The 15,988-nt window shown below is 37.2% G+C and overlaps 1 protein-coding gene across 6 annotated transcripts in view; it reads left to right on the plus strand.

The window, feature by feature from the left end:
• Nucleotides 1-14,886, plus strand: part of LOC117288750 (serine/threonine-protein kinase PRP4 homolog) — a 39,377-nt gene extending 24,491 nt beyond the window's left edge. For 2 of the 6 annotated variants that reach the window (XR_004518901.1, XR_004518905.1), the window contains exons 9-15: nucleotides 192-329; nucleotides 1,415-1,568; nucleotides 2,792-2,906; nucleotides 4,308-4,546; nucleotides 6,627-6,839; nucleotides 11,266-11,308; nucleotides 11,917-14,886. Coding sequence is in view for 1 of the 6 variants with exons in the window: in XM_033769578.1 (XP_033625469.1) it covers nucleotides 192-329; nucleotides 1,415-1,568; nucleotides 2,792-2,906; nucleotides 4,308-4,546; nucleotides 6,627-6,830 (850 nt within the window). In the remaining 5 variants the exon portion in view is untranslated. Of the gene's footprint in view, nucleotides 1-191; nucleotides 330-1,414; nucleotides 1,569-2,791; nucleotides 2,907-4,307; nucleotides 4,547-6,626; nucleotides 7,767-11,265; nucleotides 11,309-11,916 lie in introns of those variants that run through there. The other 4 variants (XR_004518903.1, XR_004518902.1, XR_004518904.1 and 1 more) reach the window with 4 other exon arrangements.
• Nucleotides 14,887-15,988: the final 1,102 nt, after the last annotated feature.

Genomic DNA, 15,988 nt, shown 5'->3' on the forward strand with positions numbered 1-15,988 from the left:
CTGCTATGATCATAAAGACAGTCCCACTTTAACTGTACCTTGTGCTGATCTTCTCACATGAAACTTTGACATGGAATTGTGAAGCTTTGATTGTCATAGAAAAACCTTGACATTTGTTCATAAGATTATAAGTTGGGCTTTAAAGTACGCTGTAAGTTTCTTAACCCTCTTCTTCTTCCTCTCCCTTTTAGGCACAAGACTGGTCTGAAGGAGCTTGAGTATCTGAAGAGACTTAATGATACAGACAGAGAGGATAAATTCCATTGTGTTCGTCTCTTCAGGCATTTCTTTCATAGGAACCATCTCTGCCTTGTATTTGAACCTCTCAGGTATGACCCATCCTTCTGCATTTGTGCCGAGTACCTTTTACATGTAACTATTGATACTGAATAGTTATGACACTTTCAGGGTGTTTCATTTTACACTACAATACATTCCAACTTCCAGGAAAAATTACTTGTGGCATGTTAACATGTTTAACCCTTTTACCACAACTGCCCTGCCTGTTGCTCCAAAGTTTGACATGTTTTATTTTTAATTTTACACATATGTGAGTCCAACACAGCAAACCGCTGTAGAAAGAGTTCTATCTCCAGATGATTAAAGTCTAAAAAATAGCTCTAGGTCCCCATAGGAATGTTATTGTCTGCCTCGGAGGTCAGAAGTCCTATCACCAATGCAAGTGCAACACAACGAGTATTTGTTTTTTCTGTGTTTGTGTAAAGACCAGATTTGATGCACGCTTATTTCACAATAAAGTTATGTAGCCAGCTTAGTTTAACATGTCAAAAGTTCTTAACAAACTCTGTTTGATTTACTCTATTTGATTTATTTTGTTGAAGTATTGGTTCTATAAGAACCTTGGCTAGCCTTCCACTTGGATGACAACCCAAGTTCACATCCAAAGGTGACTGTGTGTGGAAAGAACTGTCAAAGTCCTAGGAGTAAAAGGATTGATCCCTGGTAATATTGGGACATGGTTAAAAACTCCACCGGTACTTAATTCATTTATTTTTATAAAAAATAGCAGTGTTAGTTGATAGATGAAACATGAAAGTTAGTGGTAGCAATTAAAGACTAACTAATGACATAAAAACTGCATGAGCTTTTTTCATCTTATGTAGTTGTTGCTACAAAAGCTTGTGCTTTTTTGTATTTTTATATAGTTAGTCTTTAAGAGCTACCACTACTTTTTCTAGCTTCATTTATTTTAGGAATCAGTTGATCTTGCGATTGCCAAACCTCACAAAACGAGTTTCACAAGTGCCTTTTGCAAAACTGATTCTTACAAAATAGCCGTCACAAAAACAAGTTTTGAGCAGCCGACTCCTCAAATATTGTTATTTTGCCTTGTGAAGTACCTATCTAAGATCTAATGTTGATATTAATGATGGAATACGTTTTGTACTCGCAGCATGAATTTAAGAGAAGTCTTAAAGCGTTATGGCAAAGACGTAGGTCTACACATTAAGGCTGTACGCTCCTACACCTCCCAGCTCTTCTTGGCTCTTAAACTCCTCAAGAGATGTAACATACTCCATGCAGACATCAAACCGGATAATATTCTGGTGAGTTCAATATCTGTTATGTGCAGTTTGTCTGATTTGTTATGTGATTGTTTTTTTAACAGGGAATAATCAGTGTCAGGATCTGATCTATGCTGGGTGGTAAATACATGGTTGTTGTCTTGCCCTGTTAACGAACCAAGCATTTGTTGACATGCTCTGCATTTGTGACATTTCTCTCAGCCTTTTGTATTATGTTTGAGGGCAATATCGATAGGTTATCCAGTGTGTGTGGTACCTAATATCCTGCTCATGATTCAAAATTAATTCATACTTTTTAAAGGCAGTGGACACTATTGGTAATTACTCAAAATATTTATTAGCATAAAACCTTTCTTGGTGACGAGTAATGGGGAGAGGTTGATTAGAAACAGCTCCCTCTGAAGTGCCATAGTTTTCGAGAAAGAAGTAATTTTCCACGAATTTGATTTCGAGACCTCAGGTTTAGAACTTGAGGTCTCAAAATCAACCATCTAAACGCACACAATGTCGAGTGACAAGGGTGTTTTTTCTTTCATTATTATCTCGCAAGTTCGATGACCGATTGAGCTCAAATTTTCACAGGTTTGTTATTTTATGCATATGTTGAGATACACCAACTGTGAAGGCTAGTCTTTGACAATTACCATTAGTGTCCACTACCTGCAAAAACCACACGACTAGCTCTGAACAGTAATACAACTTTTGCATACTAGCCACCCGAAATTGAGGCATTTTCTATCCATCCATGTTATATAATATACCGTTTGTTATTTACACGTGCATGCACATTTTGTATCATGGAAATAAATATTGAGATTGTGAAGTTATAAATGAATACTTTACTGATCTACATTTTCTCTGTTCTTCCAACAATGAAGAACATTAAAGTTGCTTTTAGATAACATGGTTTATATCAGTGTATGTCTTGGCTGACCAACTGAGCCATGTGGTGGATGTAAAATGCTTATTGAGGCAAACTTAAGTAGGACTTGAAACTTTGCATGGTGGAAAAACGATATAGAAAGGTTTGCGGTAACACCATGTAATGACTATCTCTAATGAGTTGGGGTGGTTCTGAAAAGAACTGTTGGTTTCAATTTGTTTCTAGCATGCAAACTTATGCACTGTACAAGATCATGTTGATGTCCTACTCAGCTCATTGTTATGATCCCAACTGTTTTCCTTATGAAGAGCTTTTATTTAAATCAGTTGACTGAGAGATATTGTTGGTTATATTCTTGCAGGTGAATGAGTCTAAGACCATCCTAAAGCTCTGTGATTATGGGTCAGCTTGTCATGTGGGTGACACTGATATTACTCCATACCTTGTCAGCAGATTCTACAGATCACCAGAAATCAGTAAGCTCAGTTTCTCTTTACAAGTTAACCCTCCACTTTTCTATTCAGGTTTGGAATGTGATAATTGACTCATGGGTCTCATGACTTTTTTTTTTACTTTTTTTTTATTTTTTTATTTTATTTTTTATTTTTTTTATTTTTCTGCAAGTTTTAATTTACTGGTTTAATTAGGCTGTTTGATAACTTAATGGCCTTCACACCTTCTCTATTTTGCCTGTCTCGGGGCTTAAAACTACGTTTACACGTGTTTTAAAAAAAATACAGGTTTTTGATGCAAAATACAGGCATGTCTGCATAAAATTTGACTGCGTATCTCTGTGTGAAATGAATGTAGGTCTAAGGTAGATGTACACGCCAGCTGGAGGCCGGTCTCAGGCATTATTCATGAGCCTTGAAGTGTGACGTCAGATGTTCAGGCTATATGTAGCTCACCAGCAGTGAGACTAACTAAGGGAATCAATGTGTGGTGAAGAGGTTTAATAGTGGTTCAATCCCAATGAGGCCTGGTTCTTGATAATTTACGGTGACAAAGTCAAGGTAAATTATTAAAAACCAGGCCTCGGCGGGTTTAAACCACTAGTTGAAAACTGATTTGAAAACCTTTGGTCAAAAAACATCAACACTTTTGGTCAAAAAGTAAAGTAAATGCAAAAAATATACTTGTTCAATGATTTCTTTCAACACAACACCCCTCCAGCTATGAAATGGTAAGGCCTAGTGCTGGGCGAATAGTGAAACAGTGTCACTCGGTTCATTCATAAAAATAACCGGATCTAATTTAAAGATGGCGATTTGCTTTTTCTTTTGATCGTGATTGACTCTACGTGAAGGAAAACTTTCGTAATCTTTGAACAAATTACGTCAGAAATGTCATTGTTTTAACTCTTCATGGAGGTGAGCATAGTTAAATACTTAATTTATGCTGTTTTATGCTGTCTTAATAGAAGTTTCATAAGTATTCAGACAAAACATTCCTATCAGTTGTCGCCCGACGTTCGCGGATATTCGGATATTAAAGAATATCCGGTTACTTGGTTGTAATTACAGAACTATCCGGTTTATAAATAGCTATTCACGCCCTATGCGGATATCCGGTTAAGAAAAAAAAGACATTTGCGGTTACGGATAGGAAAACCTATTCGCCATTAACCGGATATTCGAATAATTCGCCCAGGCCCTAGTAAGGCCCTCCGCCGCCCTCGGGTAAACAACTCCTTATAAGGGAATGCTGTGCGCGTCGCGCGTATCGGTGATGTGGCACAACTGTTTCAGCTGTTGCAATCGACCAATAGGAATGAAGAAACTGTCTTATAAGCACAGGTGCAAGCTCGCTCTCTCCACCAATAGGAATAGCGAAACTGACTTAGGTATTTATGAATGTCTATTTATGTTCTGTTTCAGTAATTGGCATGACCTATGACTATGCCATTGACCTATGGAGCACAGCGTGTTCAATCTATGAGCTGTACTCTGGTAAGATACTCTTTCCAGGCAAATCTAATAACCACATGCTCAAGTGTATGATGGACCTCAAAGGAAAGATGCCCAATAGGATGATCAAGAAAGGCTTCCTTAAAGACAGCCACTTTGATAACAACTTTAACTTCAAGTATATCGAGGTGGATAAGGTTACAGAAAGGGTAAGGTTCATTCTGTTATTACTTTATTTTTTTATAATAGACTACTGTGTCCCATGGTCTGCCGTTTTGTGAATCAAATTGCATGCAACTTGCGTTTCCAGTAATTTTCACCCAAAGAGATTATGTTAATCTACAAAATCAGCCCAGTTTGGGTGGTGTATGGTGATTTTTTTACAGAAGGCTATGGATTTTGCGGTATATTGAACTTCTATCAATCGACCTAAAGACATGGTCTATGTGAACTGCTGCCATTAAAGGACACTTCTTACCAGCCATATGGAAAAAGAATGTCTTTACTAGAACTTAAAATAACAATCAGTCACATAACTATAGTTTGCTTATCTCCACCTAGGTATATGAATGAGGAACTGTGAAGGCTGAGATGGTGTTGTGATTACATCTTCAGCTCATGTTACTGTTTGGCATTTGGAAATTGAGAAAGTTTAAGAAATCATTCAGGCCTTAAGTTTTAAGCTTTTTGTGAAGAAGCCTACCGGGCTAGTAAACTGCATTTGCCTCTAGCCTGTTTTTAATTTTACAGGTTCAAACATGTGTTGTCATAAATCAACCAGTTTGTTTGTCAGTTGAAGTTACACTCGCACGCATCATTTATACACATTTTCAAAGATTGAAGAAATATGAGCGTTATAAACAAGTAGGGCCACAGTTTTAAGTAGCCTTATGTACGCGGCAAGTTTAGAAGTGGTGTTACTAGCTCGTAGCAGTTTTTACTAGACAATATTCACTAGGCTAGTGTTAAGGAAGGGCCTTGTCATTATTTACTCATTGATAAAATGCCCTGGGTATAGGACTAATGTATAGATTTATACTTCAGAAATTTTCATTTCCCTTATATGGACTAACATTTTCAGGGACAGAATTGTATTTGTTTGAATTAAAATCTTTGGTTAATGCAATTCAAGTAATAAAAAATAGCATTGTTATGTACATGGCAGAAGGATGTAACAAAATGTTGCCGAAAGGGGTTTGATTAATGCACAAAATCAAGTGTCAAAAGACAACTGAATGTGAAAGTTTGATCAGCTTTTTGTCAATCATTAGTCATTTAAAGGATTCAGGTACTTTTTCAAAATGTCCACAGATTTACATTAAATTTACAGGGTTTGAAGATAATGATAGTGGAAAGCTTCCCTTCGAATTAGTAACTAAGGTTGTGTAGTTTTTGAGAAATGAGTAAAACAAGTCACAAAATCATTTGTGTCTCATGAGACCAAAATGATTTTAGCATGTAAAATCCCCTTAACCAGTTATGATATTATACCAAAACCATAACTGGTTAATATGTTTTTACATGCTAAAACTGAGACGAAAATTACTACTTTTACTCATTTCTCAAAAACTACAGCACCTCAGTAAGTAAAATTTCAAGGGAAGCTTTCTACTATCATAATCTTCAAACTGTGTAAGTTTAATATAAATCTGTGGACATTGTGTTTTTTGTTGAGAAAAGGTACATATACCCTTTAAGTTCAATTCTGCATAGGAAAACATATGTTGGGGTAATTCTAGTAACAAAAATGTTACAGACAGGCAACATTTCTTTGTTTTGAGCCATTTTATTTCTTATTGCCTGTTGTTACTGGGAAAAAGGGTACTTTGTGTGCCTGGAAGGAGGGCATAATAGAGCCTTACGCCCCTGCCTTTGGACAGCATACATAATTACACAACATAATTACATCTGCCCTTATGCTTTTGATTTTGCAAACTGATGTCTGATTATTATTTTCTGCAAAAAGAAGTTATTGGCCTGACGTTTCGACCAAAGCAGAGTCTTTCTCAAGAAAGACTCTAGATTTGACCCTAGCAGAATCGATTTGACCCTAGCCGGTCGAAAAGCCAGGCCATTTACTATTTGTTTGCGTTTATACCAAATGTGCTTTTTGTTGGTAAGCAGTGTGCAACAGCTAATTTATTGAAAATTATTTAAATCTTGAGACATACACAATAGTTACAAGTTGTACAGGGGCTGTCAAGGTTAAAACAAAAATATTCTATTTTTCTAATTTTTCTCAATTCTATTTTTCTGATTCTTATTTCTATTATAATTTATCCCTGACAGGAAAAGGTGACAACCTTCAGCGTCTTCAATCCTTCCAAAGACATCATGTCCGACCTGATTGGCTATAGCCGACTCCCAGATGACCAATACCGTAAAGTGACCCAGCTGAAAGATCTTCTAGAGAAATGCCTGATGTTGGACCCTAGTAAGAGAATTCAGATCAAGGAGGCACTACAACATCCATTCATCCAGGAGAAGATATGAAGAATGAAGGCAAGCAGATCTCTCTAGAAAAACACTCACTTTGTCTTATTCAATTATCTTTCACATCAAATGTGACTTGTCAATATGAATAACTGTTTAGTTTTCCTGATTTGTACAAAAGTAAGGTTTTCACAGCTGCCTCTTTCACCATAAAATATCTCACAAAATTGGAATGTGGGCCAAGTTACACAGTTGCTTTCATGCAAAAACAAAGGTACATTTCAAGTTAACCCCACCCGGCCCCTACCAAAACAAACAAACAGACAAACAAACAAAAACAACAACATCAACACTATAAATTACTTTGCATTCGATCTGAAACTTTCTGCCACTTCAAAAGTAGTATTATTCCACATGACTTCATTTGCCATTGTCTTGGACCATGTTCCTGACAACCTCAACAAAAACTATTTTGCTCAACACATCTTTTGTTAAACCTTTTGTAATTGAAGATTACTCAAACCTGGAGTTTCAGTATTTTATTTGTAAATAAGAAACACAATAAGTTGAGGTCTGGTATTACACGCAGGCCATGAAAACCATGGCCACTGCTAACCCCTGGTCTTGGCCTTGGTGCCCTTCAACATTTTCCCATTTAGCTAACGATTATTCAATGGAAGAGCCCTTTGCAAAATGAAACTGGCCTTGCCCTTTCAACATTACATGTTTTTAAAAAGATGAAGTTCAAGGCAACATTCATCAGATAATATTTACCAATAGCAATGTTTGTTTTTTCTTGTTTTTTCTTGTTTTTTTCCATTTTGGATTTAAGTCAGATACTGATTTTTAAGAGCGAGAAAGTGAACTCTGTTTGTCACTATAATTTACCCATTTTTTAATAAGGTATGTATGCCATTGATATTATCCTTTTATTGTATCAACAACTACAAAATTTGTAAATTGGAAGATGTTTCTCTTTCAGTTTCATGTAACTCTGAAGAAAAAAAATCATAATCCCAAATCTGCAGAGGACAATATTAGAACCAAGATACCATTGGATATTATGAATACATGTATTCCTTTGGGCAAATTGAAGTACTGTACATACATACATACATGTACACAGGTCATGCTGATTTATATGCTACTTTTAATCTTCCATTTACTTATTTGGGTTTGGGATGGTTGCTTGGTTAACATTTTATTTAAGTTTTTGTTTTGTGCGTTGTTGTTTTGATGCCCAATTCCATGGATTCAAACATTTGTTAAAAGATTCTGTGACGGATACAACATGGACAATCAGTCTGGGAAATCAGACAACCTGAGTTTTGATACCTGTGATCGAGTCATGAATAAAACCCACTCTATGGTCTCTGCTGAAGTTGATATGCCAAATCCTTCACCATAAAATAGAAAATGTTTATGGTCACAAAACGGTAACAAGCCATTACAAGTATTATTGACTTTTATAGTGTGTTTGTCATATAAAGCAAAAAGGGTTATTTTTTGAAGATAAATGTTGATACTGCAAAAGATAGTTGTCAGGGTGTATTATGCATGTAATTGATTTGTTGTAGATTAATTTTGAGGTAATAAAGATTTCTGTAGTTGGTTTGATATTACAAACAGTGAGACATCAGACAGGTTATCTGAGAACTATTTTGTTGACACTTCAAGGTATGATGCATGAGTGAGTACATTTATTACAGTCCTCTTGTATTCAATAAGCAGTCTAAATTATCAACAATCAACGTATGAAAGTTCTGTCAAAACGATCATATTTCCGTAAGTAGGCCAAACAACAGCTTGTGTTTTGCCCCGGGAGTTTGTGCACAGTCATATGCATGCATATTTTGTTTTTGGACATCAGATATCAACTCATTGTTGTTGAACACTTTTACGTACATCATACTTTTTGAGACTGTAAAAATTATCAAGGCAATTGCCATCAAGTTTATCAAATGTAAGCTTTCCTTTTCAAAAAAGGTGGGTTTTTTCCTTCTCATATTTAATCATGCATCATACCTTTCAGAGAAAGTGTGGCATGTAATTATTATAATATATATATGTACAAACTCATAAACAACAGTGCGACCCCAAAAATGGCATCACAGTTAAAATTGTTTCTTGGGTCTGTACACCATGTTACTTGTATAATGTGTATTTGGTCTGACTTCAGTTTCAGCTATCTTGTTCTCTTATACACATTTACAGAAGCAACTAAGCAGAAAATGAAGACTTCTAGTTGTCTCTAAATGGTAACTGGTAAACGCGGCCTCATATCTACCATAAAGATTCGATACCACCCTATGAGTGTTCCTTATTAATATCGTCAAGTGAGGTTGCAGCTACCTGTTACCATATAGACCAATCTTATTTGGTCCTGGACCAGTGGTTACTGCCATTACTGGGATGCTTCTATGTTCCTGTACTGTTAGGCGAAGGCTTTAATTTGCGTGATGCTAGCCGTTTGTTCAGTTGCATCAAAATGTTGATCAGTCATGGCATTTGTGCGTTACAAAAATGAATGCTGATTTTTAACTTCTCAGTAATGGCAGAAAATACAAGGTTAAGGTGTCCCCTCTAGACCCCTTGCGTGTGATGTGACACGCTCAAACAGTGCCCTCACTGGGGTCAAAGGAGGCAAATGATTGGGCAAAAGCTGTTCTTTGTGTGAAAAACGTGCGCGTGAGCCCGGCGTCCTCGTAGCGTTTCGCGTATGCAAGGGGTCTTTAAGTTTGTCTATAGAGCCACCCACTAAAAATAAAAATTAGAAAATTAAAAACATTGGTTTTATTGTTGATAAAGAAAATTGTTAGCAAAAGGGAGGTAAACAAGTAATCCAACATTCTTTTGACTTGGCCATGGTACATTTACAATTTTGGATGCATGCACAGTATGCACATAGCAATTAAGAAACATTATTGAATGGCATAGTGTGAGCTTCAAACTAAAGGGTACATATCGATACAATTTTCATGTGCAAGTCAATAGTTGATTTTCATACATTGCTACCCATAGACCAATGAAAATGGGGCTGTTTTTATGTAAATACTCCATGGAAATGGGCCTTGATTGCTTTTGAGATGGATATGTTGTTATTTTTAAGGGAATAAAAGGGTAGCGACAAGTACTTCAACGTACGATTAAAGCTGGCAGGGTCGGCAACTGTGTGATAAAGGCCTGAGACGGCTACGACCCTGCAAGATTTTAAATGGACGTTGAAGAACGGGTCACTACTCTTTTATTCCCATTCATAAATGCCCTTTTGTTAAAAAACGTAAACAAACAGTTATAGACACTTTAACAATTGAAAATTGGAGGTTTGAGTTTTTTTTCCAAAACTTTGTGAAGAATCTGTTTGAGACGCGCGGGTTGTGTGTACGCGCACACGCTTAGATTTTGCGCTGATAGCTATGATTTGGGCGTTCCGCGTGATAATCTTGTGCGTCGACACGCGGAAGCCAGCTCAGTGTTCATAAACAGAGCTCCAGTGTGCATAGACAAAAGGTTTATGCACACCCACATGACGCGCTCTCCGCCAATAGGAGTAGAGAAACTGTCAGGGGTATTTATGAATGTATGTTTAAACAACTTTTGGAAGTGTACCACTGCTGTGAATATCCAGAGACAGTTTATAGGTACTTCACGCATCTGTGTTCCCTAGAAGCAATGATCAATGTTTATTAACGTTTATTGTTTACAGCACAAATCAAGATGATGGTACAGGATTTTAAACAATAGTTATATACACAAACAAGCACTTGATTATTCGTTGGGTAAAAATGTAGCATTGATTCTGAAGAAACCTTCATTACTTAAGTAGAGTATCAAGCCAGTTGTGCTTAGTTCATATTTTTACCAAAATGGGTTTACTTATTTTAGGAGGTTTCTATTGGTAATGTGTACACTTACTAACACTGAACCATCACTGTACACTTGAAATTTAAAGGCACTTTACACCTTTGGTAACTACTCAAAATATATATTAGCATAAAACCTTGCTTGGTAGCGAGCAATGGAGAGCTGTTGATAGTATAAAACATTGTGAGAAATGACTCCCTCTGAAGTAACATATTTTTTGAGAAAGAGGTAATTTTTCACTCAAATAAAAAAAGACTTCTGGCCAGAAGCCTTTTATTCCTATCTGAAAGCACACTATTTGGTACAACAAGGGTGTTTTTTCTTTCATCATTTTCTTGCAACTTCAATGACCAGTTGAGTCCAAACTGCACAGGCTTGGTACTTTATGCTTATGTTGGGATACACCAGGTGAGAATACTGGTCTTTGACAATTACCAAAGTGTCCAGTGCCTTTAAGGAAATTTCTTTAACACTTTTATAGAAGTAAATAAAGTAGAGTTAGCCACTTCGGTGAATTTTTAGTTGAAATAAAACGAAATTCCGTAAATTATGTTGTAATGTCTCAATGTTTGTTTTATATACACCAGAATGTTGAATAAATCCATCTTGTTACTTTCTCTCTCTTGGACAGGTTCGTGTCACGAAGCCAGTGGGGTGTGTGGAAAAAACTGAAGGTATTAACTGCAGCAAGGGCAGAATGAGTTAAAAACACACTGTTCTCAACATATTAGCCTCATTGTTTCTTGATCGTTCTTAATACTTGGGATGCAAAAAAGGGAATGGAAGATTTCAATAAGCCTTTTTGAGGTATGGCGGACTTAATAGGAGTGTACTCTTTGGTTTGGATGAATACACACAAATTTACCCAAACCTTGTAGTGTTGTGGCATTGTGTCCGCCATTTCTTAAAACGGCTTATGGGGTGGGGGGTCACCAATGTGTAATTTTTTAATTGTCGTCCTATTTTCTTTTCCTATGTTCAGTGTTGCTTTATTTGTGATTGATAAAGAAATCGCTGTTCAATTTGTATAAGGGGTCGTGTCTAGTGCATTTATTCCATTTATTTGCTGGTCACATGTTTTCAAAGTTAACAAGATAATTTTCATTCAAAGTGATAACAGTTTTATGATTACTTTATGAATATTTTATGTTTTACTTGAACAGTTTGATGCATGCTCTTTGGCAAAATACATTGCACATAAGTGTGTGGAAGTGGATTTATCTCCCACTTGTTGCAAATAGTGCAGTTGTACTGTGACTTTATTTGTTCTTTTCAAATGCAGATTTCAACATTGGACTCTCCAAGTCATCAACCTTGAAATTCCTCTTGTGATTTGCTTTCAAGCCATGGTCATAAGCTCTGCCAGGGCAAATAGCTTTCATGCAAGCGCCAAAATCTTCCAAGCCAGGTCAAATAGCTTCTGAATCAAGGCCATTAGCATCCAAACAAGGCTCAGTTACATCAAAGACAGGGCCATTACATGTAGCATCAAAGCAAGGTCCGATAGCGCCCAAGCCAGGGCCATCAGCATTGAAGAAAGGTCCGATAGCGTCCAAGCCAGGACCATCAGCATCGAAGCAAGGTCCGATAGCGTCCAAGCCAGGGCCATTAGCATCGAAGCAAGGTCCGATAGCATCCAAGCCAGGGCCATCAGCATCGAAGCAAGGTTCAATAGCTTCTTAATAAGCCAGTTGAAGATGGAAGGCAGAAAGACCAGCAATAAAGTTCAGCAAATGGAGGCCATTCTGTCTCCTTTGTGCTCAGGGCAGGGTAAAAAATGTACTGCTTTTGTAGATGATGGTTATTGTAATGATTTTATCACGTATGTTGGAACACCCATTTCTAAATATTCTTTCAATCTAAAAAAAATACTAAAAACTTATATGCAGACTTTGCTCCCATTAGAGTACTATTTGGGGTTTATATGTGTTTCATAATTAAAAATTAAAAACATTGAGGTAGTTAACCCTCTTGCTGTCTGACTATTCAATACCATTCACTGTGGTTTTAAATGATGAACTATGCCAGCCTGCAATATGATACCATGAGGGAGTGGTATACAGTTAGTTCTGTGCTCAGTGTTGCCATCATACGCAGCCTTGGCAGTCGAATGGTTTCAAATGGTTGGTCAACTCACTGGAAAATGTTGCAAAGAGTCACTGATGGTAGGAGGGTTAAATGAAATATATTTTTGTGTCAATTTGGAATATGATTTCTAAGGTCACTAGTTAATTGTATCGGAAAAAAGAAAAAAGTAGATGGGGATGATAGAATATGGTAAGCATTTGAGGAACCAATCTCTACATGTACAAAGCAGGCCTTGGTTTTTGTTACACTTGTAGGAAATGTTGGAATCTACCAAGGCTTTACCAAGGTACTAAGCAAAGGTGGAATCTACCAAGGCTTTACCAAGGTACTAAGCAAAGGTGGAATCTACCAAGGCTTTACCAAGGTACTAAGCAAAGGTGGAATCTACCAAGGCTTTACCAAGGTACTAAGCAAAGGTGGAATCTACCAAGGCTTTACCAAGGTACTAAGCAAAGGTGGAATCTACCAAGGCTTTACCAAGGTACTAAGCAAAGGTGGAATCTACCAAGGCTTTACCAAGGTACTAGGCAAAGGTGGAATCTACCAAGGTACTAAGCAAAGGTGGAATCTACCAAGGCTTTACCAAGGTACTAAGCAAAGGTGTGCAACATCCATGACAATTATCAAGGGTGTAAACTTGGGCTTGTTAAAAACTCTCTCCATGTCAAGTAGACTAATTTCCAATCACTGTTTTTCTGTTGGATATCTCAGTGCTTGGTTTGTTGGTGAAAAGCCAAAATAAATTGTGTCTTCTTTGGGTAAATTGAATAAGCATTTATCAGACAAAACAAGTTAGATTCATGCCTGAATTCTGAACTCATCCATGAGAAGACATTAATTTAAATATTTAATTCCTTCTAATGTGGAACGTTTTGGTGGTGTTTATATATTTGCCCAGTAATTACAGAGACTAGAGAATTATACACAGTTCAAACTGTTCAATTTTTGCAGACCTTTGAAGCGATGGTAAAATGACATGTTGTGAATCAGAGATAGGATTGAGTGGCCAGATAAGACAACAAAACGCCTGTTCTGGAGCCAGGTAGGCAATATACACATTTTATTTTTGTTTCCCGTCCAAGAATTAACCCAATTCAAAATAGGATGAATGTGCTTTGAATGAATCGAAACCCCATTCAAGATTTCAACTATTTCAATGGAAGTGATTTCCTCAACTTGCATGACGACTAGACCTAGTACTGGCTCTTGCTGAACAAAATCATAGACTAGATGCCTTGATGTCCTCAAGCCGCCATCTTGGAAGTAAACCAACGATAAAACAATGAAAATGAACAGATTTGTATGCGCAGCGCACATGATTGGCTGATAAACAACTTCCTTTTGACCTCTTGTTGAGGGCGCCCTACTCAAATAGACCATTTCTATCTACTGGTCAAAATTATGACAATTTGTCGTCGTCTAGAACAGCATGCACCTTATTCCACGGTTAACATGTCTATGTAGAATTAATCCATGTGCATGGGATCTATTGCCCAAGGACTGTTACAACTAGCCTGACCAGATTCAAACTCTGTAAAAAAAAGTTGCCTTCAAATAATTCTTGACACTTTGGCACGTGAAGTTCCTTCATATTTAGCACCTGAAAAACTTGTAAAAAATCAACTACATTGTACATGTAGGAGCCTACTCATCACCTTTTTTGTTTGTTTTCAAAATGATTGTTTTTTGATTTGTCAGGCTTTTTCGTACAAACTAGCAATCTTGAAGCTTAAAAGGGAAACATTCGTTGAGAGATCATGAATCCTGGCACACCAAATTGTTAATTTTCAAGACAGCATTATTTACATGGACATGCATATGATCAATGCATTTGTACTTTGGTTATGCCATGCCATGCCATGCAGGCTCATTCCAAGACAAGTACCACTATTCCACTATGATTAATAAAGAAACTGGCCTCCCTCTCATTGTGCTTCTTCAGAGGGATTATAGTTAAGAGTGGTCTTTAACTCATATTCATAAATACCCCAGACAGTTTCTCTACTCCTAATGGTGGAGAGCGCGTCACGTGGGTGTGCATAAACCTTTTGTTAATGACCGGTTAAAAGTGTTAGTTCATGGACGTGACATGCGACCTTGCACCTGTTCTTATAAGACAGTTTATTCATTCCTATTGGTCGAGAACAACGGCTGAAACAGTTGTGCAACATCACGCGATACGCGCGACGCCCACAGCATTCCCTTATAAGGAGTTGTTCACGCGAGGGCAGCGGAGGGCTCTACAGTTTCATAGCTGGAGGGTGTTACGTTGAAAGAAATCATTTAACAATTATAATTTTTGCGTTTCTTTTACTCTTTGACCAACAAGTGATGATGTTTTTGACCGAAAAGGTATTTATGAATGGGAATCAAAGTGTGTTGAATCGGTTTTCAACTAGTGGTTTAAACCCGCTGGTTCTATCATGATAAGTTACCTCGACTTCGTCTCGGTAAAATTATCAAGAACCAGGCCTCGTTGTTTGGGATTAAACCACTAGTTGAAAACCTGGTCACCACACATTGATTCCCTTAATTTAGACCTAGTACCTTTACCTCCCACCATTAGTCTAGCACCACGGACCCATTGCTTCCTTTTTTGTGAAGGAATGAAAATGTTGTCTTGAACTTAAGTTTGGCCTACTCGGTTAAATTTTAAGTATTAATTTTCACTGAGCAAGTTTAATGTTATCTTTTATTATCTTCGTGAAAAGAAGTGTGTCCCAAACTACAATCATTTAAAAGCTCTAACAAGAATAAAGGGTTTACATCTCAACAAAGGGGTTGTACATAGAAAAGACGTACGCCTAGTCTTCACCTCGGCTTTTACATCCAGAAGTGGACTTTGCTAATGCTGAGTAACAGCGTAGATGAAGTTTCTCCCAGTCCATGGATATTTGTAAATGATACGGAGGGATGGAGAGGGGCTGCATGTAATAACTGGGTGAGGGTTCATCATTCAATCCATGTACAGAAGCCACAGCTCGACTGCATTTGTCATGATGACAAAGCCCATTTGACTAATTAAAATACGAAATGTGGTCCCACTTTACTGGCATCTTTTGAAGCATCACCCAAAGTAAGATGATGGTGGAAAGGACAATCAACTTCTCACAATTCCAAGCATTGCAATTACTTCTACCTCACCGATTTCTATGTGCTACTCTCTACATGTGTGCCAGGGGCCTTTTCAAAGGTGCTGAAAGAGGTTGAAATGTTCAAATCTGTAATATTGTCAGGCATGATATTCTTTTTGTTCAAATCTACAC

This window comes from Asterias rubens, chromosome 4, assembly GCF_902459465.1.
Source record: "Asterias rubens chromosome 4, eAstRub1.3, whole genome shotgun sequence".
In the NCBI taxonomy this organism is placed as follows: Eukaryota; Metazoa; Echinodermata; class Asteroidea; order Forcipulatida; family Asteriidae; genus Asterias; species Asterias rubens.